This window comes from Chionomys nivalis (assembly GCF_950005125.1).
Source record: "Chionomys nivalis chromosome 23 unlocalized genomic scaffold, mChiNiv1.1 SUPER_23_unloc_1, whole genome shotgun sequence".
Taxonomy (NCBI): Eukaryota; Metazoa; Chordata; class Mammalia; order Rodentia; family Cricetidae; genus Chionomys; species Chionomys nivalis.
Genome location: NW_026646869.1, coordinates 2,670,333 through 2,698,291, shown reverse-complemented (window position 1 = coordinate 2,698,291; position 27,959 = coordinate 2,670,333). Strand labels below are relative to the sequence as shown.

Genomic DNA, 27,959 nt, shown 5'->3' with positions numbered 1-27,959 from the left:
AGCCTGTTCCACTAGGAGATATGCATGATGGGACCAGTGGATCCACGCTGACCTCCAAGAGTTGCATCTGCTTTGCCATCTTTTATTTCCCAGGCCCACTTCTCCAGATTGAGGCTGTTTTGTCAGACAAGAGCATGAAGTGAAATAGAGGTCCTAAGTCACCCACAAAGAGGCAAGAGAAACTCTGGCTACCTAAGAGCCAGATGCAGGAGATGTCAGCTACTGCAGCACAGCACAGCCTGTCCTGACTGATATAGATTCCAGCAGAGCTAGAAATAGGGAAAAGGCAGAAAATGGATGGGTGGGTGGATGCAGAGATGGATGGGCCCAGGCGTAGGCAGATGCAGGAACAGGCTTGCAGATATTTTTCCCTGAGCTGGAAACAGCTGAAGCCATGTCTGAACACACTAGAAGGAACCAGGCTGGGGAAAAGCTGGGCTCTGACCTTTATTTCCTATTGTTACAGTTCACCTAGGCAACGGAGAGGAGTCCAGTAAGGAGACAGAGACGTCAGATGCAGGGATGCTTGGGAGAGAGATGAGCAGGGCAGAGGTGGGGAGCACAGCAGAAGAGGGACACAGAGTCAAAGCCAAGGCAGAGGAACTAACAACAAGCAGGAGGTGGGAAGAGATGGGGGAACTCAAGAGGCCTGGGCGGAGAGGGGCAGCGAGTTTGGGGAGGAGGAAGACTAAGGCTAGAGAACCTGCCAAGGGCTGGGGCAGGAAGGCCTGCAGGCCTAGTTGTAGCCCCTCGAGTCCTTGCTGGTAGAGGAGCTGGGCCTGGATCCGGGGCCGCTGCTGGAGCCGTGGCCTCTACTCAACTCCGATCCCATGCTTTGGCTCTGCACGCCGCCTCCTGTGCTCTCCTGACCACGGCTGGTCTCCATGTAGCCAGTGGAGCCCAGGTAGCTGCTGGAGCTGGTGTGTTTGAAGCCCCCACGGCCTGCCACAGAGCCCCGACTGGACACCAGTGCCGCGCTGGCACTGACAGAAGCCAAGGTCATGGGACCTGCGGCTGAGCCAGAGTCACCAAAGGTGACGTGGCTTATGGAGCCGGCGCCACGGCCTCGGCTTGTCTTGTGGCTCAGAATGGACTCAGGGACTACGCTGGTCCTCTTGGGGGTCCCCAGGGTGGGGACGGACAGGGAGATCTGAGTACTGGAGAAGGCCAAGCTCGGGCTGCTTTCCAGCTTCCTGGCGGCCTCCTCCTGCTGCTGCTGCTGGAGGTCCTGGAGCTCCACCTTGGGGGGAGGGGGGCAGTGTTAGAGTCCCACAGGCAGCGTTAGAGTCCCCACAGGCAGCAGAGTCCTTGTCCCAGCCCTGGGGCCACACTCTCACCGACTTCACTACTTGACTCAGCAGCTCCTCCTTGCTCATAGGATAATCCTCTTTGACCACAAAACCTGAGGAGTCCTCCCTCGGGTGGGAGAAACAAAGTCCAGTGTCACAGCTCTGCCTTATACACAGATCCCGGTTGTCCTGTGCCTCTCCCCTCCCCTTGGAGCCCCAGCACCCCATCTCCCCACTCTCCCACCCCCTCCAAGCTCCCACCTCACCCTCTGTGCCCCAGAAGGCCATACCCACAAGCCATACCCAAACCCTCCATCCTGACCCTTTTGTCTGCCCCTGGAATCCGCCCTCCCTGCTCTGTCCAAGCCTCACAGGGTGTCCAGAGGCTGGAGTGGGGTGGTCTTCTTTGGAGGGTCCTCTTGGCTCTGGCCCAGTGCCAGAAGGGCAGCTTCAGCCAAAGGGATATGGTTCTGAGAGTGTGGGAGCCTGGAGTTAGTGCAGGCCTATCCAAGCGTGGCCCCATAGCCCAGTCCCCGTCACGTACCTGGACCTCAAGGAAAGCCTGCACTGTGAGGAGCTGCACCAGACGCTTCTCGATGGTGCTCAAGAAGAGGTGCATGTCCCTATCCCGCAAGTGGGTCTTGACCCCAAGGAGATCCTTGATGACACTGCTATCACACTGGGCCTTTTCGAAGAGAAGCTGAATATCTGGGGTCAGATAGGACATTCCGTCAGGTCACAGCCTCTCTGGAAAGGCAAGACCAGACAGCCAGGCACAACGGCTACCAGCCTCAGAGCTCAAGGAGGCAAAGAGGGCCTGACGAGATGTCCTTTATGGCACACCTTGGCTGGAAATAAACCTACTTTCCACCAACCCAATAATGCCAGGGCTCCCAGAAGACACCCCCACTATGGCCCCTCACAGCAGGCCCTTTGGTTAATAGCTGAACCCGCCTCCCAACTCGGGTGAGCCGGGAACCTGCCGCTCCTGCTGCCCCCTAGAGGCCTCATGCCATCTCTGGACACGCTTTGAACAAACATCTTCATTTCCTAAACTCGGCGGCTCTGCTAGTAATAGCAAACCACCTAACTGGCCCTGTGCAGAGAGAGGGGCCATTCTGCACAGCCAGATGACCATGGGTGAACTGTGTGGCTCCAGATTCTCTGTTGGGAGTATAAACCTTCCCAGTGCCTCAGAACAGGATTTATTAGGATGAGACAAGGTTACTTGGAGCACAGTAGCTCCTGATACAAGAGGACAAGTGACGTTATAAAACAGAGGGGGAAACACGTGTGTCCTGTGCACACACATGTAAACCTACACATAAAAAATAGTAAAACAGCCAGACATGGTGGAACACACCTTTAATCCCAGCACTCAGGAGACAGAAACAGGCGGATCTCTGTGAGTTCAAGGCCATCCGACTCTATACAGTGAGTTTCAGGACAGTCAATGCTGATACACAGAGAAACCTTGTCTTGAGCCTCCCCTCTCCCTTCCTACTAAAAAGAAAAAAAGAAAAGAAAAACAGAGGGGATGTATGGCGTAGGTGCATGATGGGTTAAATGTTGCAAGACACGGAAATGAAGCCAGCCAGCGTCAAAGAGGCATGCATACAGGGACAGAGCCTTCCGCACAGCCCTCACTCGGAGGGACAGTCCTGCTGGCCTCCAGACCAGGAGATAAGAATGGCCTGCGCTGAAGCTATGCAGTCCTGCACACGAGATAATGTTCATGCCAGGAGATGGAATATTCAAAATGCAAAGATGAAGACAGCACTAAGCATCCTACGATGCATCACCACACTACCATGTTGTGATGCTGTTGGCACACCTCAAGGTATTGACAAATGAGAAATCAATAAAAATAGCACAGGAATTAATGAAAAAAATGAAAAGCCAACAGTTAAATGCGGAAATCTCCAGTGCGACTCCGTGCAGACTTAACATGGTTATAGGCATGCGTGTGCACAGAGAGAAGGTCCACGTGCTGAGCTCCGCCAGGGGCCACAGTCGCCCTGCCAACCCCACCATGTCTGCCTCCAGAGATTCAGGAAGAGGAAGGTGATGCCTGCGTCAACACCAGGCGGCGTTGGGACCCAATGCAATGCGGTCTCCATTTCAGTCTCTGAAAGCTCGCTCAGCTGTCCTGGAAATGAGGAGGGGACAGGACCAGAGAACAGCACCAGGTCCTGTAGGGAGGAGCAAGGAGAAATCCTCCCAGGCACCACAGGGCCCCACACATGTAACTTCCTCTGTGACAGGCCCAGGCTCTGATATGGAAGCCAAGCCACTAATTACAAAACAGAGCTGATTATATCTCATCAGGTGTAAGATAAATTTCACACAAGAAAGTGGGGAAGTACCCAACCATACAAAAAGTATTTCCAAAAGCCTGGTGTGCAGAACCAATGAACAACCCCATACCTCTGAACAAGAGAAACCACAGTCTAATTCATGGTGGGGCTGCAGAGGTGGCACAGCAGCTAAGAGCACTTGTTGCTCTTGCAGAGGACCCGGATTCAATTTCCAGCACCTACATGGTGGTTTGCACCATCTGTAAGACCAGTTCCAGGAGATCCAATGCCCTCTTCTGATGTATGTAGCACCAAGCATGCATGTATGTATATACATACATAATACATGTAGGCAAAACATTGTCACATAAAATATATAAATCCAATTTTTAAAATGTTTAGCTATTTAAAATAGATAAATAAAATGAGTACTGGCAATGTGGACCAGCGGGGGAAGGCTCTCACTGTCAAGTAGGACAACTCGAGTTAATCCCAAGCCCCTATATGGTAGGAGAGAACTGACTGCTGCAGGTTGTCCTCTGACCTGCTGCAGATACTACAGAGTGTGCTGGTGGTGCTGGTGGTGCTGGGCGGGGCAGCTGGAACACGTGTGCGCATGGAGGCACAAACGGAGAGATTGCCGTGGTGCCCCATGGCTCTTTTCTTCCTTCCTTCCTTCCTTCCTTCCTTCCTTCCTTCCTTCCTTCCTTCCTTCCTTCCTTTCTTTGGTTTTTCGAGACAGGGTTTCTCTGTGTAACAACCCTATCTCTCTTGGAATTTGCTCACAGAGATCCACATGCCTCCAGACTGCTGGGATTATAGGCATGCGTTAATCCCAGCACTTGGGAGACAGAAGTAGATGGATCTTTGTGAATCTGAATGCATCCTGGTCTATATGTGACTTCTAAAACATACCGAGCTACATATAGAGAGACCCTACCTCAAAAAAAAAAAAAAAAGAAAGAAAGAAAGAAAAAGAAAGGGAGGGAGGGAGGGAGGGAAGGAAGGAAGACGAGAAATTGCTCTGGAGAACTGTTTGCATTTTCCAGTAAATATAAAAGTGCCCTGGCCTATGATCCAACAATCACATACCTGGCATTCATGAACGGACAGAGGAAAAAATGGATGGATGGACAGACGCATCCCAGATGGGCTGCCGGAAAATGTGGGACGGACAGAGAAGCAAATGCAGAACTGGCCATAAGTTGCCTTTTACTGGCCGCTGCCCACGCGGTACTGCCTCCTTCCTAACCAAGAAGCTGGAGCCTTGGACACTTACCAGCCTTGAGTTTTTCCAGCTGAGCTCGGAGAGCCTGAAGGCGTGCCTCCAGCTGCTGGGACTCAGAGCACACGGTGTCCACTTCCTGCTGTAACGTTCGGCACTGTTGCTCCTGCTGCAGGTGCTGGGTGTCCTGACTGGCATGCTCACTCACTAAAGCCTCCTGCATCTGCAGGACAGGGGCAGGATCTGGGTCTGCTCCAGGCCTAAGGAGGTGGGAGGAGGTATGGGAGGTAGGGAGGGTGTGAGGAGGATGGGCCTGGCTCACCTCTTTAATCTCTTCCTGAAGGTGGTGTAGCTCGGAGTTCTGCTCGTTGATGAAGTTAAACTCAGCAAAGTTGCGTTCCTCCACTGGGAGAGAGCAGGGGTCCCGGGACAGGGAGTTAGAAACAGACCGATCAATTGCTAAGGGCTAAAAGACGACAGAACCAAAGAAGAAAAACAGAGACAGAGCAAACAGGAACAAAGCAGACACAGGCTGTAAAAACTCCATCATACAGCCTACAGAATGGGAAAAGATCTTCACTAACCCCACATCAGAGAGAGGGCTGATCTCCAAAATATACAAAGAACTCAAGAAATTGGACACCAAAAGAACACATAATCCAATAAAAAAAAATGGATTACAGACCTAAACAGAGAACTCTCAACAGAGGAATCTAAAATGGCTGAAAGACACTTAAGGAAATGCTCAACATCCTTAGTCATCAGAGAAATGCAAATCAAAACAACTCTGAGATTCCATCTTACACCTGTAAGAATGGCCAAGATCAAAAACACTGATGACAACTCACGCTGGAGAGGTTGTGGGGTAAAGGGAATGCAAGCTGGTACAGTCCCTTTGAATGTCAGTGTGGCGATTTCTCAGAAAATTAGGAAACAACCTTCCTCAAGACCCAGTAATACCATTTTTGTATATATATCCAAAGGATGCTCAATCGTGCTACAAGGACATGTGCTCAACCATGTTCATAGAAGCTTTGTTTGTCATAGCCAGAACCTGGAAACAACCTAAATGCCCCTCGACCAAAGAATGGATAAGGAAAATGTGGTACATTTACACAATGGAGTACTACACAGCAGACAAAAAAATAATGACAGCTTGAATTATGCTGGAAAATGCATGGAGCTAGAAAACATTATGTTGAGTGAGGTAACCAAGACAATTATCACATGTACTCAATCATAGGTGGTTTTTAAACATAAAGCAAAGAAAGCCTGCCTACAAACCACAATCCCAGAGAACTTCGACAACAATGAGGACACTAAGAGAGACTTACATAGATCTAATCTACATGGGAAGTAGAAAGTATAAAAAGACAAGATCTCCTGAGTAAATTGGGATCTTGGGGACCTTGGGGGAGGATTGAAGGGGGCAGGGGAGAGGCAGGGAGGGGAGCAGAGAAAAATATAGAGCTCAATAAATATCAATAAAAAAAATACACCTGAAAAAAAACCTGTCATAGCAAGAGACGGGACAGCCACAGAGAGGCTCAGAGACAGGAGATCGGAAAGACCCAGGAAACAGTCCACGCAGGGGGAAGGAAACAGCGCTGATGGACAGATGTGGAGGAGGAAACCCAAGAGAGGAGGAAACACATGGAAAGAAGGAATCAGAGGTACCGACCCAAGGGAGGGATCCCCGAGGGAGAAAGGTTAGGGGGGACTCAAAGCAACAGAAGTCCCTAGGGCAAGGCAAGGCGCATGACAAATACAGGCAGGCTGGGCAACCCCACCTCCTCGTCCACCCTGTGCCCACTCACGCTCCAGGTATTTCTCCACCAACAGGTCAGGGTCGCTCTCGCCGGTCAGCTGGGCCAGTTTGTTCAGAGCGTCCTCGTAGCGCAATACTAGCTTCTCTTGGGAGGTCTTTCGGAGTCCTTCTGCCACCTCCCAGGCTGTGGGGAAAAAGCGATGTTGAGGGTTCCAGGGTCCCAACAACCCCGCCCTCCCCAACAGGCTCTACCCACTCACTGGCTCCACTATCCTTGCCCACCAGGTCGTGTTCCTCTTTCCTTTGCCCCACCTTCTCCCAGTGAGCATCACCCTCTCTGAGGGCCTGGGGTTATGAGCTGTAGAGGCCCTGGGTTAGCACTGGCCTCACCTCGCTGCTCTTGCTTCTGTATGACGTCAGGATCCGGCTGTCTGTCGTGGTTCTTGAGCTTGAGGAATCGGTGCAGCTGCTCCAGATGTGAGATCTGTCGCTGCAAGATCTGTGCTTCTGTCTCACTCTGAGCCACCTCCTTCTCTGCGCGCTCCCGCAGCAGGCCCATCTTGGTCTTGGCCTCCTCCCTGGGGGAGAAGGGCGTGTCAATAAAAACAGAAGATGGGGTTCCCTGGGGGAGGAGGGCATGTCAATAAAAACAGAAGATGGGGTTCCCTGGGGGAGGAGGGCATGTCAATAAAAACAGAAGATGGGGTTCCCTGGGGGAGGAGGGCATGTCAATAAAAACAGAAGATGGGGTCAGCCTACGGGCCTGGGGGAGAACAGTGCCGCTGGCTTCACGAAGATGCTCACAAAAGGCAGAGAATGTTCTAGGCTGGAAGGGCTAGGTCAGGATGGGGCCAGAAATTACAAGCCTGGTAGACACACAGGGGACACAGAGGCCAGGAATCGTGTGCCCAGTTACTCAGAAGAGCAAAGGAAGTGACCAGGCCTTGCCAGAGATTATTCCCAGGTGGAGGTGCAGAAAGGGCAGCCTGGGTAACACTGTAGTGTGAATGCCCTATAGCTAGAAACTGGCTGCACTCCAGGCTGGGCACACTCGTGTGAATGCCCTATAGCTAGAAACTGGCTGCACTCCAGGCTGGGCACACTCGTGTGAATGCCCTATAGCTAGAAACTGGCTATACTCCAGGCTGGGCACACTCGTGTGAATGCCCTATAGCTAGAAACTGGCTATACTCCAGGCTGGGCACACTACATCACAGCCCATCAAGACATGGGGGGGGGGGCTCCTGTTGACCCCCTGTCCTGCTTTGCTGTGAATATGGGCCCAAAGCTTTGATGTCATCAATTTCAAAGGGTCACATCTCCACCAGCCTTGTGGGGGGCCTCCTCCCAAGCCACCCCTGAAGGTTAGTTTGGGCCATTCACCTACAAACATAGCCTCTCCTGACAATAGCAAGCCCCTGACCCAAAGACCACTCGCCAGAACAGAAACCAGCCTGTTCTGTGCCCCAGCTGCCTATCCACTGCAGGAAGCTGAATGGGCGGCCGCCATAGGCCATCAGGCAGACAACTGGCGTAGCCAATCAGATTCCCTCCCTCAGAGTTAGAACTGAGAGAGTAAGGTGAGAACAAGACCAAGGACAGGAGGACACCTACACAGAAGGGCAGAGGTCACAAGCCAGCCAAGGTGCGGAGAAGGCCAACTGCTTCTACAGCTACTGACTAACTGCTCTCCACAGCCAGAGGCCTCCAGGGCTCCCAGGCCCTGGTAACCAGCCCTAAGTATGCCTGAAGCTGTCACAGACAAAACTGCCCATTTACATGCACCCAAGGAACAGGGTCTGGCAGGAGACGTGGGTATCTTTTGGGTTTTGCCCATCGCTGTGAATCTCCAACCTTCCGGCCCTCACCCCTACTGTCTGCTACCCAAGTGCCCTGGGGACTTACCTGGCTGTGTAAGCAGAGGTAGAGGAGGTGCTGAGAGCTCCGACCGTCTCCCGAAGCAAGTGGATCTCCTGCAGGGACACAGTGAGCTGACTTCCTCCAGCCTTCCCACCAACAAGGGCAGGCCTAGGCTACCCCTGCAGAGCAGCTGTGCAGGAAAGGGCTTTTTGTATTATGTTTGCGGAGAGGGCGGGATTTTGCTTTTGTTTTTTGAGATGGAGTCTCGCCTGTCCTTAACCTACATAGACCAGAATTACCTTGAATCAGAAAAGGGGTTTTAATGAGGTCCCTAATGAGAGGAAAGTCAGGAGGACACGTGGCACAGGTAACTGGAGCTCACTTGGGGACCACTCACCCAGAAGGACCAGCCCGACTTGACCACCACTTGGAAACCTGCTTGGATGTCATGACTACAGTGGGGTTCAATGTGCCGTGCCACCAAGGGTCTTGGGATGGGAGGCTGAGTGCCAATAGTGAAGCAGTTGGACTTTTTAAAGGTAGGGCCTACTGTGAGCTTGCTAAAGACACTGACCTCAGAAGAGACCAAGGTTGTTCCTCCCGGTCCAACCCTCTGCTTCTCCCTCAATTGGCATCTCCCTCGTGCCTATGTTCTGCCCGTCATACTATCTGTCATGATGTGGAGACCCAGGTCCTAGGCAACGTAGTCCTGCGCAGTTTGGTTTCTTCACCTCCAGTACTGTGAGCTAAAGGAGCCTCTTTGCTCTCCAACGTTCCCGGTCTCAGATACTTTGACTAACTGACAGACCAACATACAATGTGACCTTACAGCTCTGTTTTCTAGCTTCAGAAGTAGCCATGTGTCTTCGGGAGAAAGGAAGGAACAGCAGAGACATCACACATCCATCTACAGACACAGAGAAGCAAACACACACACAAACACACCTTGTTGAAAAGAACCCAGCAGTGGATAGCCAGAAACTGAGGACACTTGTAATACAGAGCCACCAGATCTGAGGGAGACGAGGAGGAGCTGTGCCGATGTCTCTTGGGATGGTTTTCGGAGGTTTAGCTTGGTTTTATGGGGCTGGGGGTCTTGGCAGGAGCTTGGGCAGGAGCTACAGGGCCACACCCCAGTTCTTTTCATTTTGAGACAGGGTACTGATCTCTAGCCCAGGCTGGCCTACAGCTGCCTTGCAGTCTCTGCTCCGGAGGGACGCACAGATAGATACATGAGAGTGTGCCAGCCCTTCTGGAACAGTTTTTGTTTGGCTTGTTAGTGTTTTACAGATTTATAAGATAAATTAAGTCAACAGAGACTTGAGAGAAAACTAAAAGGGAACAAGGCAGGGCTGCACCTCAGCGTTAAAGTTCAACCAAAACCGCACCATAAAATAACTGATCACCATCAGGTGGTGGTGGCGCACACCTTTAATCCCAGCACTCGGGAGGCAGAGGCAGGTGGATCTCTGTGAGTTCAAATCCAGCCTGGTCTACAAGAGCTAGTTCCAGGACAGGGTCCAAAAGCTACAGAGAGAATCTCAAAAAAAAAAAAAAAAAAAAAAAAAAAAAAAAAAAAACTGATCACCAATAAAGTAAATGAAGCTGATTGTGCCCAGATGAAAAGCAGAAGCATGGGAAAGACAGGGAAACAAGGAGTGGTCGGGGAGGTCCCTAACACACACCCAAGCCCTCCTAGGGGAAAGGAGAGACACAGCAAGGGCGGCCACCCAACAGTGTGCTGCTGACAGTCGGTGTGTCCAGAGGACGAAAGCTGTGTGGAGGAGTGGAGGAGGGTGCAACACGGTCACAGTGGGGCCACTTGTGCCTAAACCTTAACTTTCCAATGCCTACTCACCACCAGGAAAAATATAGGACTTCGGAGAGAAGGACCGAAAGGTTGAAAGTTCAATTCCCAGCACCCCCACTGGGCAGTTCACTACCTCCTTGCACATATGTACAAACTCACAAACACACATGCACACAATTAAATATGAAAAACAATATATCTTTTAAGAGAAAGAAAATGGGGGCTGGAGAGATGGCTCAGAGGTTAAGAGCACTGGCTGCTCTTCCAGAGGTCCTGAGTTCAATTCCCAGCAACCACATGGCAGCTCATAACCATCTATGAGACCTGGTGCCCTCTTCTGGCGGCCAGGCAAACATGCAGACAGAACACTGTATACATAATAAATAAATAATTTTAAAAGATAGAAAGAAAACGGGAACTTGTTGGAGAACTAGCAAAGTGTGGGACAAGGGCAGGAAAGGTAACGAGACCATGGTACTTCCTCTGCTGGGAAGCAGAGACACCCACAAAAGGAATAAAGAGGGGAGGACAGGACAGGAGAGGAGAGGAGAGGGGGCGGAGACAGGGCAGGGAGGGGACGGGAAGATGTCAGAGTGACTGTGGACTTTCATCTTGAAGTCACAATGCTGAACCTAGTAGCAATGTGACACCAGGCAGGGCAGTGGGAATTTCAGGCAAGGACGTTAGCGGCCACTGAGACCATATAGTGGGAGCTCCAGTAGACGTTTCTCATCAGAGGAGACTCCATTCCAGAGCATCTCCTTCTTGGCTAGGAAGGACTTGAACAACTTCATCTTAATGTGGCATCCTTCAACAGAGTACTATGCGAAGCTGCTGGTACCCACAGGGACCTCCACAAAACACAGCTGGACCAGACACTTCCAAAATACCAGTTATGAAGCCAGAGGGCTGGGGATGGGGTGGGGTGGGAAAGAAAGGAGAGAGAAACTGACCAAGGTTGAGGCAGAGACAGAGACAAAGAGAGAGGCAAGGGACAAAGAGAGACAAATTACCAATTTCAGCCAAGTATGGTAGCTCACTTCTGTAATCCCAGAAGGCTGAGGCAGGAGGATTTCCAGGAGTTCAAGTCTAGCTTGGGCTATAAAGTAAGACTCCCAAGGAACCTATATGTATGTACATATATGAACACATACATATGCCCTGGTGAAGGACATATAGAGGCTCTGTGTACAATTTCCATTTCTATTATATAAATTTGAAATTGTTTTGATATAAAAATTTTATAAAAGGGGGTGGAGGGAGGAAAGAAGGAAGAAAAGGAAGGAAGGAAGGAAGGAAGGAAGGAAGGAAGGAAGGAAGGAAGGAAGGAAGGAAGGAAGTAGGGCAGGTTGGTTCTTCAAAGGGCTTCCTCTCTTCCCCCTGTCCTGAGCCTGCACGGGACTGAGTCGAGGTGAGCTGTGCTCTTCCTCTCTCCCCTGCACTGAGGTGAACCTGGGCCCTAGGAGCTCTGCCTGGGACATCAGGCTGGAGAGGGGTGACAGGGCCAGGGCTCCTTTCCCCCACCTTCTTCAGCTTGCGGTCCATGTTCAGGTACCGACCCCTCTCGATGCGCAGCAAGTCCAGCTCCTCCCGCAGGGCCGCATTCCTCACCAGCTGGATGTCAAAGTGACAGGTGACCTGGGGAGGGTGTTCAAGCATTTATGAGGTAGGTCCAGGACCTGCCAGAGGTGGGGACCACCCTGTTTCCTCCATGGGAACCTGAAACCTACCCACCCCAGGGCCCTTTGATCTCCTAATGGAACCCCTAAGCCCACAGAGTCTGTTCACAGATGTCAGAGCCTGAGGTCCCTCCTAGAGAGCCTGAGGCACACACCCTGTCCAGCTGGTCTTCTAGGATCTGGATCCTTCTCTGAATCTTCATCTTCTGATTCAAGATGACACCAGGAGTCGAGGCTTTCTTACTCTGGGTGAGGATGTGGTTCTCCCACTCCTGGATCTAGAGAGAAGCAGCGCTGTCACACATCTGGGAAAGAGCATCAGTCCCTGTTGTCCCTGCAGCCACTGGGCCCAAGTCTGCGCAACCATGGGGACTGTGGTCCAAGAGAGCCAGAGCCAGCTCTACCCCTCCTGGCGGCGTCTTTTTTTTGTTTAGTTCGTTCTGATTCTGGTTTTGTTGTTTGGTTTTTGTTGTTTTTTGTTTATTTTGGTTTTGGGTTTTCAAAACAGGATTTTTCCGTAGCTTTGGAGCCTGTCCTAGAACTAGCTCTGTAGGCCAGGCTAGCCTCAAACTGACAGATCCACCTACCTTTTTGTTGTTGTTGTTGATTCTGGTTTCTGAGACAGGATCTCACTGTATATCCCTGGTCGTCCTGTAACTCACTATGAAGGATGGCCTTGAACTCAGAGATTCACCTGCCTCTAGCTCTCCTGATGGAAGGATTACATCGCTGCTATCATGGTCCAGAAAGAGGAGGATGCTGGAAGACTAAGGCAGCAGGAGTCCACAGAGCTTCCATCCACACACTACGTGTGGATTACTCAGCAGAGTGCAGGCTGAATGGACCACTTAGCCCTGTCTTCCCAGCTACTGCTGTAGGCCAGATAGTGTTCCCAGAAACTCCTATCAAACATCCTGACCCCCAGGACCTCAGGATGGGACCTAGACACAAGTTACCAACAGAGTGGGACCAGGACAGCCAGAGCTACAAGGTGAGACCCTGAGGAGGCAGGGATGGCTCCCCCTGAGCACAACCCAGCCAATACCGTGATCTTAGACAGTGGTCTCCAGAGCTGAGAATCAATTTCCAGTGGAGCACCCCATGAGGAGACCTAGTTCCAGAAACCTCAGCAAGCACACACATGCACCAAGATGCCAACTCCAGCCTCTTCCATGTAACATGTGTGGCAGCACACAGTACACGGGCCTAACACACAGGCCTAGCACACCGGCCTAGCACACCGGCCTAGCACACTCGCCTAGTGGCTTGAGAACTTACCACAAGGTGGCAGTATTTGTCTCTCAGCAAGGTGACATTTTCCTGAACCAGTTTTCAGTGGTTGCTCTGATAAAAATCAAATCAAAACCCAAAAATGCTACCATTGGGGAAAACTGAGCAAAATGTACAGGGGGTCCCTTCCCCGTTCTAAAATGTACAGGGGGGTCCCTTCACCGTTCTAAAATATCGAGTGAATCCACAAGCACTCCAGTTAAATTTCCAGTCACAACACTGGGCTTGGTGGTGCACACCTTTAATTCCAGCACGGACTAGGCAGAGGCAGCTGGGTCTCTGTGAGAACAGCCAGGTCTACACAGTGAGACCAGGACAGCCAGAGCTACATAGTGAAACCCTGTCTCAAAAATCAAACAAACAAAAAAGCCAGGTAGTGATGCCCAAACCTTTAATCTCGGCACTTGGGAGTTCAAGGCCAGCCTGATCTACAGAGTGAGTTTCAGGACAGCCAGGGCTACACAGAGAAACCCTGTCGGGTGAAAATACTTTTTCAATAACATTTTTTGTTCATCTTCAATTCTGGGATTTAGTTCTATGCAATACAGGGCAGATGCCCTGAGAGCCTTCGGTAGGTTGACCAGCAGGCCAACTCAGAACTGAAAGGAGGAGCAGAGCCAAGAGCACACACCCAAATGGTGAGCTTCAAGAACAAGCTATGGAGCTGGAGAACTGGCTCAGCAGTTAAGAGCACAGTTGAGAGTCGTGCAGAGGACCAATGTTGAGTTCCCAGCACTTGGCATGATGCGCCACCACCTAGAACTCCAGCTCTAGGGGACTCCGACGCCCTCTGCTGGCCTGCACAGGTACCTCGATGCACACACACTTCACATAATAAAAAGAAATTTAAAAATAATTAAATAGGAACATTTTGAATCTATACGTATTATTTTTACAAATCGCTCCTGACTTCTTGTGACCCAAACAGTGGGCTGCTGGAACTGTGCTGGCTAAAGCACTGCTGTCAAACACGCAGCACTGGGGTGCTAAGACAAGTCACAACCCACAGGCTGGTCGGGACTCCCCGCAGGGCTGCACTGCTGCTGTGGGAACCCACCACTCTGTCTGCACGGCTGCATGAGTCAGTTTCCACTACTGCAACGACAGCAGTGAGAGAGAAGGCGTGGGGCTCGCAGATGGAGGAGTGTCAGGCCTCCACCAGCGCCCCCTTGCTTTGGATACCTGGAGAAGGCCCTAGGGAGGGATTGTTGAGAGCCAGCATCACAACAAACCCATCCACAAGGAGCCAGGGTGCGGAGACAGAAAGACAGGGTCCCACTACTCCCTTCAAAGCCATATCCCCAGTAACCTAAGGACTTCCCATGAAGCCCCATCTTTTTAACTTTTTGTTGACTCTTTGTGAATTTCATATCATGTACCCCAATCTCACTCATCTCCCTGTCCCTCTATATCTGCCTTTTGCCCTTGAACCCTCCCCCCTCAAAAGAAAACAGAAAATAAAAGTATTAAAAAATTAAAATGCAAGTCGGGAAGTGGTGGCACATGCCTTTAATCCCAGCACTTGGGAGGCAGAGGTAAGTGAGTCTTTGTGAGTTCAAGTCCAACCTGGTCTATAGAACGAGTTCCAAGACAGGCCCCCAAAGCTACAGAGAAACCCGATCTCAAAAGAAAAAAAATTTAAATTAAAATGCAAATTAAAAAATCTCACAGTGGAAGCTGCAGTGTGCCACGGTGTATCAGCCAGTCTACCCTTTTGCCCAAACAGTTTTACTTGCAAATGCTCATTGCAATGAGTCATTGGTCTGGTTCCAGGCCCCTAGCTTTCGTTACATTACTGGAATCACATGGGGATTCCTCTCATATAGCCTGTTGTTGTCCTGTGTCAAGGATATCCTGCAGCTTTGGGTCCTCAGGGCCAGCACCTTCACACACTCCAGCAGATCTTAGTTGGGTAGACAGATGTTGGGGTGGGCCAACTCAAAGCCCTGGGTCTGGGCCTGTATGGTAGCTGAGTTGGTCAGCCCTCCCACACGGACCCTGGGACGTGCAGGGGGCCAGTATAGTGGCGTATTATTTGTTTAAATAAATTAAACTTGCCTGAAGATCAGAGGGCAAAACAGCCACACTAGTCAGCCAGATGGGCCAGATGGGGAATGGTGGCACACATCTTTAATTCCAGGACTCAGGAGACAGAGGCAGACAGATCTCTGTGAGTTCAGAGCCACCCAGAGCTCACACAAAGATGATCCCAGCAGTTGGGATCATATACCCTAAATTTTTAAAAAATATTTACTTTTATTTCACTTGCATTAGTTTTTTGCCTCCGTATATGTCTGTGTGAGGGTGTCAGATATTGGCATTAGAGACAGTTGTTAGCTGCCATGTGGGTGCTGAAAATTGAACCCAAATCCTCTGGAAGAGCAGAAGTGTTCTTAACCATTGAGTCATCTCTCCACCCCCTGGGATCACAGGCCTTTAAACCCAGCACTAGGGAGGTGGAGACAGGAGTGACATGGCCGGGAAGAGAGAGGAACATAAAGGGGAAGAGACAGGAACTCGGTGGAGTGTGGAGTCTGAGGATTCATGGAGACCAGATTTCACCCCTTCAGTCTGAAGATTTGATAGTGGTAAAAAGTCTCTCTAGTGGTTGGCTGCTTTGCTTTTTCTGACCTTTAGTTTGAACCCCAATATCTGTCTCTGGGTTTTTATTATTGGCACCCAATGTTTAGGGTACAAATTCACAAAAAAAAAAAAAAAAAAAAAAAAATTTGCCTGCGACTTTATAGTCATTGGCACAGGCTGGGTTACATACGGCCAGAGTAACTACCCTACCAGCTCGGTTTTTCCTTTTTCTCCCTGAACCTCCATCTCAGCCTGCTGTCAAATGAAGCAGCTGCCTTGAAACCCAGCCAGGCCTTTACTGTTCTGCACAGCAGCAGTCAGCCTCACATCTTCACCAGCATCCACAGCCGAGGTGGTAGACAACTGGGAATTCTTAGTGAGGAATTAGTTGAAAAATGGAAAGAACTCAACATAAAGCCAGCCACACTGAACCTTATAGAAGAGAAAGTGGGAAGTATACTTGAACGCATTGGCAAGGGAACCACTTCCTAAATATAACCCCAGCACACAGACACTGAGAGATACAATTAATAAATGAGACCTCCTGAAACTGAAAAGCTTCTGTAAAGCAAAGGACATGGTCAACAAGACAAAATGACAGCCTATAGAATGGGAAAAGATCTTCACTAACCCCACATCAGACAGAGGACTGATCTCCAAAATATACAAAGAACTCAAGAAATTGGACACCAAAAGAACACATAATCCAATTTCAAAAAAAAAAAAAAATGGAGTACAGACCTAAACAGAGAACTCTCAACAGAGGAATCTAAAATGACTGAAAGACACTTAAGGGAATGTTCAACATCCTTAGTCATCAGAGAAATGCAAATCAAAACAACTTTGAGATTCCATCTTATACCTGTAAGAATGGCCAAGATCAAAAACACTGATGACAACTCACGCTGGAGAGGTTGCGGGGAAAAGGGAACACTTCTGCATTGCTGGTGGGAATGCAAGCTGGTACAACCCCTTTGGATGTCAGTGTGGTGATTTCTCAGAAAATTAGGAAACAACCTTCCTCAAGACCCAGTAGTACCACTTTTGGGTATATATCCAAAGATTGCTCAATCGTGCCACAAGGACATGTGCTCAACCATGTTCATAGCAGCACTGTTTGTCATAGCCAGAACCTGGAAACAACCTAAATGCTAAATGCCCCTCGACCGAAGAATGGATAAGAAAATGTGGTACATTTACAGCAGAAAAAAAAATAATGACATCTTAAATTTTGCAGGAAAATGCATGGAGCTAGAAAATATTATGTTGAGTGAGGTAACCCAGACACAGAAAGACAATTATCACATGTACTCACTCATAGGTGGTTTTTAAACATACAGCAAAGAAAGCCAGCCTACAAACCACAATCCCAGAGAACTTAGACAACAATGAGGACACTAAGAGAGGCTTACATAGATCTAATCTATATGGGAAATAGAAAGTAGAAAAAGACAAGATCTCCTGAGTAAATTGGGAGCATGGGGATCTTGAGGGAAGATTGAAGAGGGGAGGGGAGAGGGAGGGAGGGGAGCAGAGAAAAATGTAGAGCTCAATAAATATCAAGAAAAAGAAAAAACAACTAAAAAACCTGGAAACACCATTACATTGGAGGGATTTGTGTCTCTGTATGATAATACGCTGGACAGTTTGAAAATGGATCAATTAGATGAGAAGATAGGTAATTTAGATCGGATTTACATATTTTCAGCTGTAAACACTATCAGCATGATCATCTTTGTTTTATCACTAAAAAAGTTGGTTAATCTGAGTGCTAAGATACAGGCCTTAGAAAAACCTAATAAAACAGACCACAGAGATAATCAAATCCAGACAGAGGAATTTAATGCAGCACCAATTTCAGTGTTGCATTTTAAGATTTTAAAGGAACAGCATAAGGTTTCAAACAGCCAACCTTATTATATCTAGCAACCTTACAGGAACTGCCAAATGGCAGAGGGTCTGTTACAGCTAACTGGACTCCTGTGACAATGTCAGATTTAAGGAGATTCAAGGAAGCAATGGTCTCCTATGGCATGCATTCACTTTGTGAAGCAATTGTTAAACTCGTGGTCAGTTCCAAATAAAATTATCCCTAATGACTGGATAGAGTTGGTTAAAGCTGTTTCATAGCAACAATTACCATGGAGTACCTAGGTCAGAGAAGATGCTAATCTATGGGACAACGTAGCAAAGCTAGAGGTGAGGAACTCTCTCAAGATCAAATTCTTGGAGAAGGAAATTATGCTACTGTAGAAAGACAATCACTATATGATGGTCACATCCTGGCTTTATGCAGTGCAGCAGTTTTGAATGCTTGGGACAGAACTGAAAGAGTAGAAAAAAAGATTTAATCATTTACTAAAGTCATGCAGAACCCAAAAGAAACTTTCACAGATTTTTTGCAAAGACTGACATCAGCAGTAAACAGAATGAATGACCAAATTCAGAAGCTAGACAAATAATAATTAAATCTCTGACTTTAAAAGGAAAATTAGGCCTTTAAATGCAAGGTCAGCATCTTTGGAGGAATGAATTCGAGATCCAATCAGTATTGAACCTCATGACCGTGATGATACTTAGATAGGAGAGGTGATTTCCAGGGGTTTGAAGAAAAATCAAAATGTCATGTGTTTCAATTATGGCACCCAAGGTCACCTTAAAAGGGACTGTAACCAGGGCATTCCTAGAAATATTTTTTTCTAAGCCTAATCCATTCAGAATGCAACTCCCTTCTAGATTTTGCAGATGGTGTGACAGGCATTGAACTAATTAATGTAGGTCAACGAGGAATATTCAAGGGAATCCTTTGTCATCAGGAAACTCCATGAGGGGCCTCTTGCAGGTCCCTGTGCCAAATCTGGTTCAGTCATTTCCTGCCATCATAGAAGAAAGTTCTTCCCAGAGCAATTAAAGAACTGAATCCCTACTGTAAGAAACCATACTACTAGGGATAATAGAACAGCTATTGAAGAAAGGACAACAAATTCAGGAGCAACGATAAAGGAAGTACTCTGGCAAACTTCCATAAATGAACAAAGACCAAAAGTAAAAATACAAATAAATGGGTAGACAAAGGTGTGGATGTAACAATAATTTCATCAGAATCTTGGCATCCAAATTGGTCTCTTCTGGATGCAAATGTTCAGTTTTTAGGGATCTGAGCTTTCCCTCAGGTAAAGCAGAGAGGGAAATGGGTCGAAAGCACAGGGCTAGAAGGACACAGAAGAATATTAAAACCATACGTAGCTAACATAATAATGAATTTGTGGGGATGTAATTTGTTACAGCAATGGAATACTCAGATTAACATTCTCCCCAATCTTGGAAATGAACCATAAATTAACGTTATGTTTCTGGGAAAAATATTAGAAGGTTCTGTAAGGCTCAGGTTATACAAGAACAGGGCTGGAGAGATGGCTCAGAGGTTAAGAGCACTGACTGTTCCTCCAGAGGTCCTGAGTTCAATTCCCAGAAACCACATGGTGGCTCACAGCCATCTATAATGAGATCTGGTGCCCTCTTCTGGCCTGCTGGCATACATGGAAGGAATGTTGTATACATAATAAATAAATAATCTAAAAAAAATTTTAAAAAAAAGAACAGGGCACAACAGCTGCTGATATTTCAAAGGCACCCACAGCCCCACCTTTAAAATGGTTGACAGACAAACCTGTATGGGTTGAGCAATGACCTTTGACAACAGAGAAACTGCAGGCTTTAGAACAGCTGGTACAGGAGCAACTAGATGCTCACCATATTGAAGAATCAACCAGCCCTTGGAATTCTCCTGTATTTGTTGTTAAAAAGAAATTTGGAAAATGGAGAATGGTGACAGCTCTAAGGCCTGAAATAAGGTGACTCAGCCATTGGACTCCTGGAATTCCTCTGCCTTCTCTATTACCTAAAGGATGGCCTCTTATAGTTATTGATTTAAAAGATCATTTCTTCACTATGCCTTTACAAGAAAAAGACAGAGAAAATTTGCCTCCACAGTGCCTACTTAAAATAATTCTCAGTCTGCTAAGATTTATCAGTGGAAGATTCTCCCATAGGGAATGTTAAATAGCTCCACCCTCTGCGAATATTTTGTAGGTCAGTCAACAGAGATGATACGTAAGCAGTTTCCTGAATCTATAGTTTAACATTACATGGATGGCATTTTACCATATGATTCAAATGTTTATGTTCTTCTACAGATATATAATGCAAATTGTCTCTTTGTAGTCCCAGTCCAGTTAAAGCTGGTTTTGGAGTTGGAGTGTGGCTCTCCTTCTCTAAACCCAAGCATGCACATTAAAGTGAAATCCAAAATCTCTGTCCTGTGTCAGAAGAGCCACCTGACATGGGACAGAAGAAAAACAAATATTTAAGGATTATTTTATTGCCACTAATCTCAGAATCCTTAGGTTTTATGTTGACTCTTTAACAGCTTTTCTTAAGGTATAAATTTTCTAAGATTAATACACACGTACACATATATGTATATATTCTAAATTTTTTGTCATGATATTAATGGTCATATAGAGTACCAGCTAATTCTAGAAAAAGGCTTCATCTACCTTCCTGTACATGATTTTGGGTTTGAGTTTCTATCAGTTTCCTGCAGTGACCCATGAGTACACCTAACAGTAACCTTTAAAGTCTCCAAAAGGAGGATGTGGCCCCAGGACTATGATAACACCTCTAAGCTGAAAAACACCACTAAAGATTTGTTTTGGACTGCAAACTGCTCAGAACAATTTCGAGGTGGCTGGCTCAGATGACCCAGCCTCACGGACCACTCTAGCCGGGACCTGAGATGGACCACTCTAGCCGGGACCTGAGACAAGCTCTGCACTTCCCATTACGTAGAGACGGGACGACAGACGATACAGCTGCCTCCCCCAGGACTTGACAACTAACCCAAAATTTTCTTTTCAGGATCCCCTAAATATAACGTTGCCACCCAGACAGCAGGAAGTAAATTTAAAAATACGACACCCATATTCCCAAGAGGTAGGTTGGGGTTTTGACCATTCGGTGGGTGTGGCTATTCGCCATTGTTTAGGAGGGTTGGTTACAAATTGATATTGGTATGGCCAGGAGGAAAGTTGAACAAAGGAGGTTAGATGTAGAGTTTTTGTTTTGCAAAGAAAAAGTGGGGATACAGATATGATAGGATAAAGATTATTGAATCTACTCTGAAAAGAAAAAAGGAAGGATATAGACATAAGATTAAAAGGTAGATTATTAGCCAGGCGGTGGTGGCACATATCTTTAGTCCTAGCACTCGGGAGACAGAGGCAGGCAGATCTCTGTGAGTTCGAGGCAAGGTTGGTCTGCAGAGTGAGTTCCAGGACAGGCTCCAAAGCTACAAAGAAACTCTGTATCAAAAATCAAAAAAAACGGTAGATTATTGAATCTATTTTAAAAAGCAACTACTAGTTTTAAATGTTTTACATTGAATTGGATTTTTATATATTATATACAAATTTTGTATATTGAAACAATTTTGAGATGAATTTTGTTAGAACACACTGTACATACATTTCTACTCTTATTCAAGGTATTGTACCTAAACAGCTCATTTAACAATGTAATGCAAATCTCTAGTCCTTGAAAATTATTATGACAAATTGTTTAGAATAATAAGGAAATGCAGGTTAGTAGTTAATCGCCTATTATAATTGAACTTATAGTCACATTAGGTATGTTTTCAGGGTCAAACAAAGATATATTTTTGATAGACAGGTCATCTTCAAACACCTCAGGGATCTACAGAGTATGACATTTAAGATGTTTTAATAATTTAGGTTCCTTTTTATGACAACGAGATATGTCTGCTCCTGGCAGCACCAATCTACTTCAGAGAAGATAATGAGCATGGAAGAAACTCCAAACTGAGTTTACTTTCTTTGTGGCAAAAGTAAGCTGTTGGGCAAGAAAATGCCCTTGCCTCGACTGCTGACAGTATGCTGTCCTAATTGGACAAAGCAAGACACAAAATAGAGTGACTGCCAAACCTTGTCAAGACAAGGAGGGACAGTCCTTCAGAATATCCTGCTTCGCAGAAAAGTCTGTCGGATATCCTAGACCTGTAGGTTGACGATGGATGCCCCAAGGTTGCAGAGGAACTTGGGTGACTGGCTGTCCAGGCAGCCAGCTGTTCCTATCATTTCTCACATGTCCTGGAAGTCATTACCTGCACTTCCTGCTTACTCAGTTAACATTATTTCCTTCTTGGGTCTCTAGGGAGTTGAAGACTAGAGAGTTATGTAGTTTACCTTGTTTGCCAGATACAGAAAGCAAGTTATGATAGATATTAGGTACAAGACTTTGGACTCACCAAGATAGGATAGATATGGAGTATCTTCTCTAAATTTGTCAAATGCAAATGGACTAGATACTGTTGATGTATTTATTACCTGTATATATTGTGTATAGTCATTGTACTTATTGTATATAGTTATTCTCATATTAGTTATAGCCTTCTTTTTATTTTAGACAAGAAGGGTAATATAGTGGTATATTATTTGTATTTTAATAAATTAAAGAATTAGAGCAGAGCTCAAAGAAGCCATACTAATCAGCCATACAGGCAAGGGAGTGTTGGCACACACCTTTAATTCCAGGACTCAGGAGATAGAGTTCAGGGCCACCTGGGACTACACACAATTGAATCTGTCTAAAATAGAAACAGAGTTCACACAAAAGTGATCCCAGCACTTGGGATCCCACGCCTTCAATCCCAGCACTAGGGAGGTGGAGACAGGGAGGAGACAGGAGCTCACTGGAGTGTGGAATCTGAGGATTCATGGAGACAGGCTCTCTCCCCTTCAGTCTGAAGATTTGGTAGAGGTAAAAGGTCTCTCTAGTGGTTGGCTGCATTGCTTTTCTGATCTTCAGGTTGAACCCCACTGTCTGTCTCTTGGTTTCTATTATTCATGCTCCAGGTCAGCTCTCCTGCACCCACACCACCAGGGAGAGCCAGCTCTATGGTGTTGGACCTACTCTCCCCAGTGCTGCAGCTGGTGAGGGGTGGGGGAAGACCCTCTCTTAGCCTCCAGAAATTGTCCTTTGGGTATCTATCCATATTTAAACTGTATCAGTACCATTGATGTCATAGTTCTAGGGTCCCTAGGCTCAGGATCTCCCAAAGCTGCAAGCCTGACATCAAGCTGGCTTGGGTTTTGTCAAGAACTGCTGGCAGGTGTCCTAGTGAAGGTTTCTGTTCTGTGATAAAACACCATGAGCTAAAAGTAGCTTGGGGAGGACGGGGCTTCTTTCAGCTCACATATCCCGAACACAATCCACATGAGAGAAGTCTGGGAAGGGAAGGCACCTGGCTTCCTCGTGGCTTCCTCGGCCTGATTTCTAATGGCACCCAGGACACCTTAGGGAGGCATTTTCTCAGTTAAGATTCCCTCTTCCCAAGTATGTCTAGCTGGTGACAAGCCGACACAGCAGCCGCCCCTGAGAGAGGGGCCCCTCTGCCGCCCCTGCCATGTGGCTCTCAGTGCTGATGGGAGTCTTCCCTTCAGTCTGCGGTCTACTAAATGGGGTCTTTCTGCCATAACCCGGTCAAGGGAGTGACAGCGTCACCCTGCCACATTCTGTGAGTGAGCAGTCCACATTGGGCATGACTCAACTGAATCACCTTCAGACCACTTACAAGGCCAGGACAGGAATGTCAGCAGAAGACAATCAGTCAAGCTGCAAGTCAAGGCTTTGAGCTCTCAGAGCTGTTTCTCACCATGACTCCGACTTCCAGAGGTTTACAAACAAGCAAACAAACAAACAAACAAAAACCTTACTGAGGGGCCTGGAGAGATGGCTCAGAGGTTAAAAGCACTGGTTGCCCTTCCAGAGGACCCAAGTTCAATTGCTAGCACCCACGTGGCAGCTCACACCTGTCTGTAACTCCAGGTATGTGCAGGTAAAACATCAGTGAACATAAAACAAAAATAAAAAAAAAAAAACCTTAATGAGAACTTAAGAAAATTTAGAGCCCACTACTTCAAAAAATGCTTCCCAGGGCCCAGCTTTAATCCCAACACTCGGAAGGCAGATTCAGGCAGATCTCTGTGAGTTCGAGGCCACCTGGGTTATGTTCTGAGTTACAAGACAGCTAAGGTAAACCTGTCTCAAAAAAAAAAAAAAAAGCCAGGTGTGGTGGCATGTGCCTTTAATCCCAGCACTCAGGAGGCAAAGGAAGGAAGATTTCCAGGTTCAAGGGAAGCCTGGTCTACAGAGTGGGTACCAGGACAGCAAGGGCTACACAGAGAAATTCCTTGACCTGAGGGAAAAAAAAAAAAAAACACACTTCCCAAAATTAGAAAGCCATCTTTTCCAATGGTTAAAGGTATTCAAAGTTGCTTTTTTTTTTTTTTTTCAGCCAAATTTTAGAGCTTGGAAGCTATTTTATTATGCCTGGCACATGCAGGAAGTGGGATTCTTTTGTAGCCCGCAGGAGAACTTCCAGCCACCTTCCAGCCTCAGTTTTCTGAGTGCTGGTTCTACAAAGGTAAATGCCACCCTTATCTCTGGATGGAGGCTTTTGGTGATTCCATCTTTCAGATAGGTCGCTGTGGCTTAGATCAGATACTACAAGACACCCGATTAGAAGAACCCACCTGCTTGTCCAGTTCCCGGGTCTGCTCCTGCAGCGCCTCTGTTTCCGCCTGCACCTGAGCCCTGCACTTGAGTAGACGGTCCATGTCCTCCAAACGCTGGCTGTCTTTCAGTCGCTTGACCTGGCTCTGCGCCACGCTGATCTGCATCTGGAGCTTGGCTCGCAACACCTCCAGTTGCCGAATCTCCTCCCTGTCCGAGAGGAGCGAGGAGGAGGAGGTCCCTACCAGCAAGCCAGCAACAACAACTAGCTCCTGCCCGCTGCCCTCACTGAGCCCCCCACCCCACCCTGTGTTTCTCTCAACCCCTTCCCTCCTCTGATTCCTCACCCTGCTCCTCCCCTACCTTGTCCCTTTCCCAGCACCTGACTCTCTTCGATACCGCAGCTCTGGGACCCTGTACCTCCTCCTATTCCTACCCCCTCTATCCCGTCCCTCTCACCACACTCTTCTGCCCTGCTCCGCCCCTACCCCTATACTTCCCGACCCCTCTTCCTTCCTTCCCTCCTCCTAGGGCTCGGAAATCCCTTTCCGCTCTTCTCGCCAGCTCACAGTTGCTTGCTGATGCGCTGGTGAACCTCCTTGCTGTATGTCCGTCGTTCCCCCTCCATCACCTTGCATTGTCTTTGCAGGCGGTTGAGCTCCCAGTCCACTATGGGCGAGACGAGGAAATGGACTCAAAGTGGATCATGACTGCCAGTCATCCCCAGAACCGAGGAATCCTGCTCCCTTGGGGGTCCTGCAAGCTAAAATTGTACTGCAGCCCCTGCCCTGGCATCATTGGGGACTCCCTCTCAGTCCCTGTGTCTCCCCGTTTTTTCCTAACCCATTCTGACTGGAGGATGTTCCTGGGAGGCCTCCTGGTCTCTGACACGTGTGGCTAGAGAAAGTGGCACTCCCTCTTGCGCTTCAGTGGGTGGCCTCTCTCCTGACTGCTCCCTCTCTCCGCTTGTCCTCCGGGCTCAAGCTTCATCTCTTCCCAGTCTCCACTCATCTCCCTACGAAGTTCCTAAGGACTTCCTACACCTCAGCCTAGCATCCAAGTCCCAAGGAGCCTGCCCTACTCATCCCTTCAATCTTTCCGACCAGTTTTCCAGCATCCTCGCCCCTCGACTGAGAACTGACCCAAACCAGCGTCCATAAGACTGAGAAACCCTATGCTCCTACCCTAGGCTGTTCTCTTCTCGGCGGCTTTTTTTTAAGACAGTGTTTTACTATGTAGCCCTTGTTGACCGGAAACGCAAACTCCATCCGCCTCCCGGGCTCTGGGCTGAAAGGCGTGCGCCACCACGCCAGTGCCCTCTCTTTTTCTGATTTAAATCCCACTTATGTTGTGTAAGGAGGGCCAGAAGGAATTGTTGCTCTTCTTTCATCACGTGGGTTCCTCGGGCTGTCAGGCTTGGTGCCAAGAGCTTTACTCGCTGAACCATCTCAGCGGTCCTCCCCTGGCTATTTCTGGATGCTGGAACTCAAACTTCTCTTTAAGTCCTAGGTCTTCCCGGCCACCCCACTGCTTGGCCCCTCCACATGTCAGCAGTCCCCTCTGTTCGGGCTCTAATCTGACCTCAGGAAAGGGTGCTCCTGGGACGCCTCCCCAGCCCAGGCTCTGGAACTTGGAGAAGCTGAGAACAGGAGAGGAACTTCAGAGAAATGGAATCATGAATTACCCGGTCCCTCCAGGAAGACCTCGCTTCCTTCTTCGGAGCGGGCGCTCCTGGTTGACAGGCCCAAACGCATCGTGGCCACGGAGGCGGCGCTCCTGCAGGGGACATCAGAGCGTGCGAGTCAGAGCCGCAGGACGACCAACAGCGCTGTGGCCTCCCTGGGTCTCGCCTCCGGGACATCGCTCACCCAAACACACAGTCTGGGTCCCGCCGCTTGACTCTGACTCGGTGCCCGGACCGCCTCTCCGCACCTCCGAGCCGCCGGCTGGGGGCGGGGGCGAGGTCTCGGCTCTACCTGCTCGAGTGCCTGACCTGTCCGAACTGCTCCACGCTCACTGTTGTGATCTGGTTACTGGGGAGACAAGGGGCCAAGGAAGCCTGAGGACAGCGGCAGGGGAGGGCCGAGAGCAGGTCGGGAGAGGCCAATAGAAGACTCGGGACTGAGGGGATCCCTGCTGAGGGGCGAGCCAGAGGCGCCGACAGGGGCGGGGCTGAGAAGACCCTAGAACAGCTTCTCAACAAGTGGGTCGGGACCCCTGGGCCGAGGGCCCTTTCACGGGGGTCGCATATCAGACACCCTGCACATCAGATATTTACGTTACGATTCGTAACAGTAGTAAAATCAACAGCTATGAAGTAGCAATGAAAGTAACTTTAAGGCTGGGGGTCACCGCAACATGAGGAACTGCATTTAAGGGTCCAGCATTAGGGAGGTGGAGAAGCACTGCCCTAGAAGGAGCCAGGAGTCTGTAAGGAGCTGAAGCTGGGGTGGGGCTCCCCTTAGCTCTAAGGATAAAGGGCGAGGCTACGGGAGGTCCGGGGTTGTAAAAGCGGGCGGAGGGACTGCAGGGCCGGGAGGAGGGGCAGGGTCCTGGGAGAAGCCGGCTAAGGAGGCGGCGCTCTGGACCTGCAGGGCGGGGAGTTCAGTGAGTAGGGGGAGCTTAGGGGCTGGAAAAGGCGGGCTTTAGGCTTTGGGCCCGTTTAAAAGGAGCGCAGCGCGTTGGGACGTCCTGGAGGGAGGCTTCGTGCTGGAGGGTGCGTGGAGCTCGGCCGCCGGAAGACTAGACTAGGGCTAGGCAGGGTCCTTCGGCACCGGTCCAAGAAAAGCCTGCCGTGGCCTGGCTATTTGGGGAATTTAGGGTTCGGGGAACGCTCACCACGATCTGTTCCTACACAGGCTCACTACGCACGCGCCAGCAACGGTTCGTGGCGCGTAGGGCCGAGACGGAAGTGAGAGTGGGCGGAGCCTCCAGCGGACCCTCCGTCTGGCCGTGCTCTTCACCCCACGTGGTCCTCTTGCGAGCGGGCTGTGGGCGCCACTGCCTGCCGGCTGGGTGTGCCTGACGCCTGCGGTTTCCTGTGGGAGGAAGTGGCTGCGAGGCAGAGCTCCTCCGAGGCCTGGGCGGGGGAGATCCCGCCACCACCCTTGGTCGCCAGATACTCAGACTTCTACCGGTCACTATTGTTGGGGATTCCCTAAACGCCTCCTCTAGGTACCCCAAGTGCAGAACTGATTAAACTTCAAGGAATGTTAAGTCTGTTCAGGCTTCCTCAGCATCTTCCTTGCTCTCGGGCGTGGGATGTGGGATGTAGCCTCCTGTCCCTGCAATGCCAGAGGAACACAAGACTCCACCCCAAGCCCCCAGTTTTGTCCTCCGTGACCCACTCTCTACTAAGCACCCTAGGATCAGTTTCCCCAAGTCTGCCCCCCCCTCCAGCCACCCTTTCCAAACTTTAGCTTTGGGACTCAAGGGAGGATCACGAAGAGGTCCGCAGTGACTTGCCTAGGATCACACAGCCAGTGAGGGCTCCTAGTCTGTGCTGTGTGGGCCCAGCTCCTGATCTCTCAATCACAGTCCGCCCAGCTCCCACCCCGTCAAAGGAC

At 48.9% G+C, this 27,959-nt stretch overlaps 1 protein-coding gene across 3 annotated transcripts; it reads right to left on the bottom strand.

Annotated features, from left to right (window-relative positions):
• Positions 1 to 36: 36 nt before the first annotated feature.
• Positions 37 to 27,303, bottom strand: Odad1 (outer dynein arm docking complex subunit 1). Of its 3 annotated transcripts, XM_057761097.1 has the most exons (16): positions 27,232 to 27,296; positions 26,262 to 26,426; positions 26,078 to 26,169; positions 24,963 to 25,062; positions 24,414 to 24,603; positions 12,084 to 12,206; positions 11,774 to 11,887; positions 8,485 to 8,552; positions 6,970 to 7,157; positions 6,629 to 6,763; positions 5,134 to 5,216; positions 4,866 to 5,034; positions 1,834 to 1,997; positions 1,662 to 1,759; positions 1,338 to 1,416; positions 37 to 1,240 (listed from the first exon to the last, which is right to left on the bottom strand). In XM_057761097.1, exons 3-16 carry the CDS (start codon positions 26,145 to 26,147, stop codon positions 737 to 739), a joined length of 2,085 nt encoding a protein of 694 aa, XP_057617080.1. In that variant the 5' UTR covers positions 26,148 to 26,169; positions 26,262 to 26,426; positions 27,232 to 27,296; the 3' UTR covers positions 37 to 736. The 3 variants fall into 3 exon arrangements, with proteins under 3 accessions (XP_057617080.1, XP_057617082.1, XP_057617083.1); XM_057761099.1 differs by lacking the exon at positions 26,262 to 26,426 and having other exon boundaries at positions 27,232 to 27,303; XM_057761100.1 differs by lacking the exons at positions 26,078 to 26,169; positions 26,262 to 26,426; positions 27,232 to 27,296 and adding an exon at positions 25,578 to 25,676.
• Positions 27,304 to 27,959: the final 656 nt, after the last annotated feature.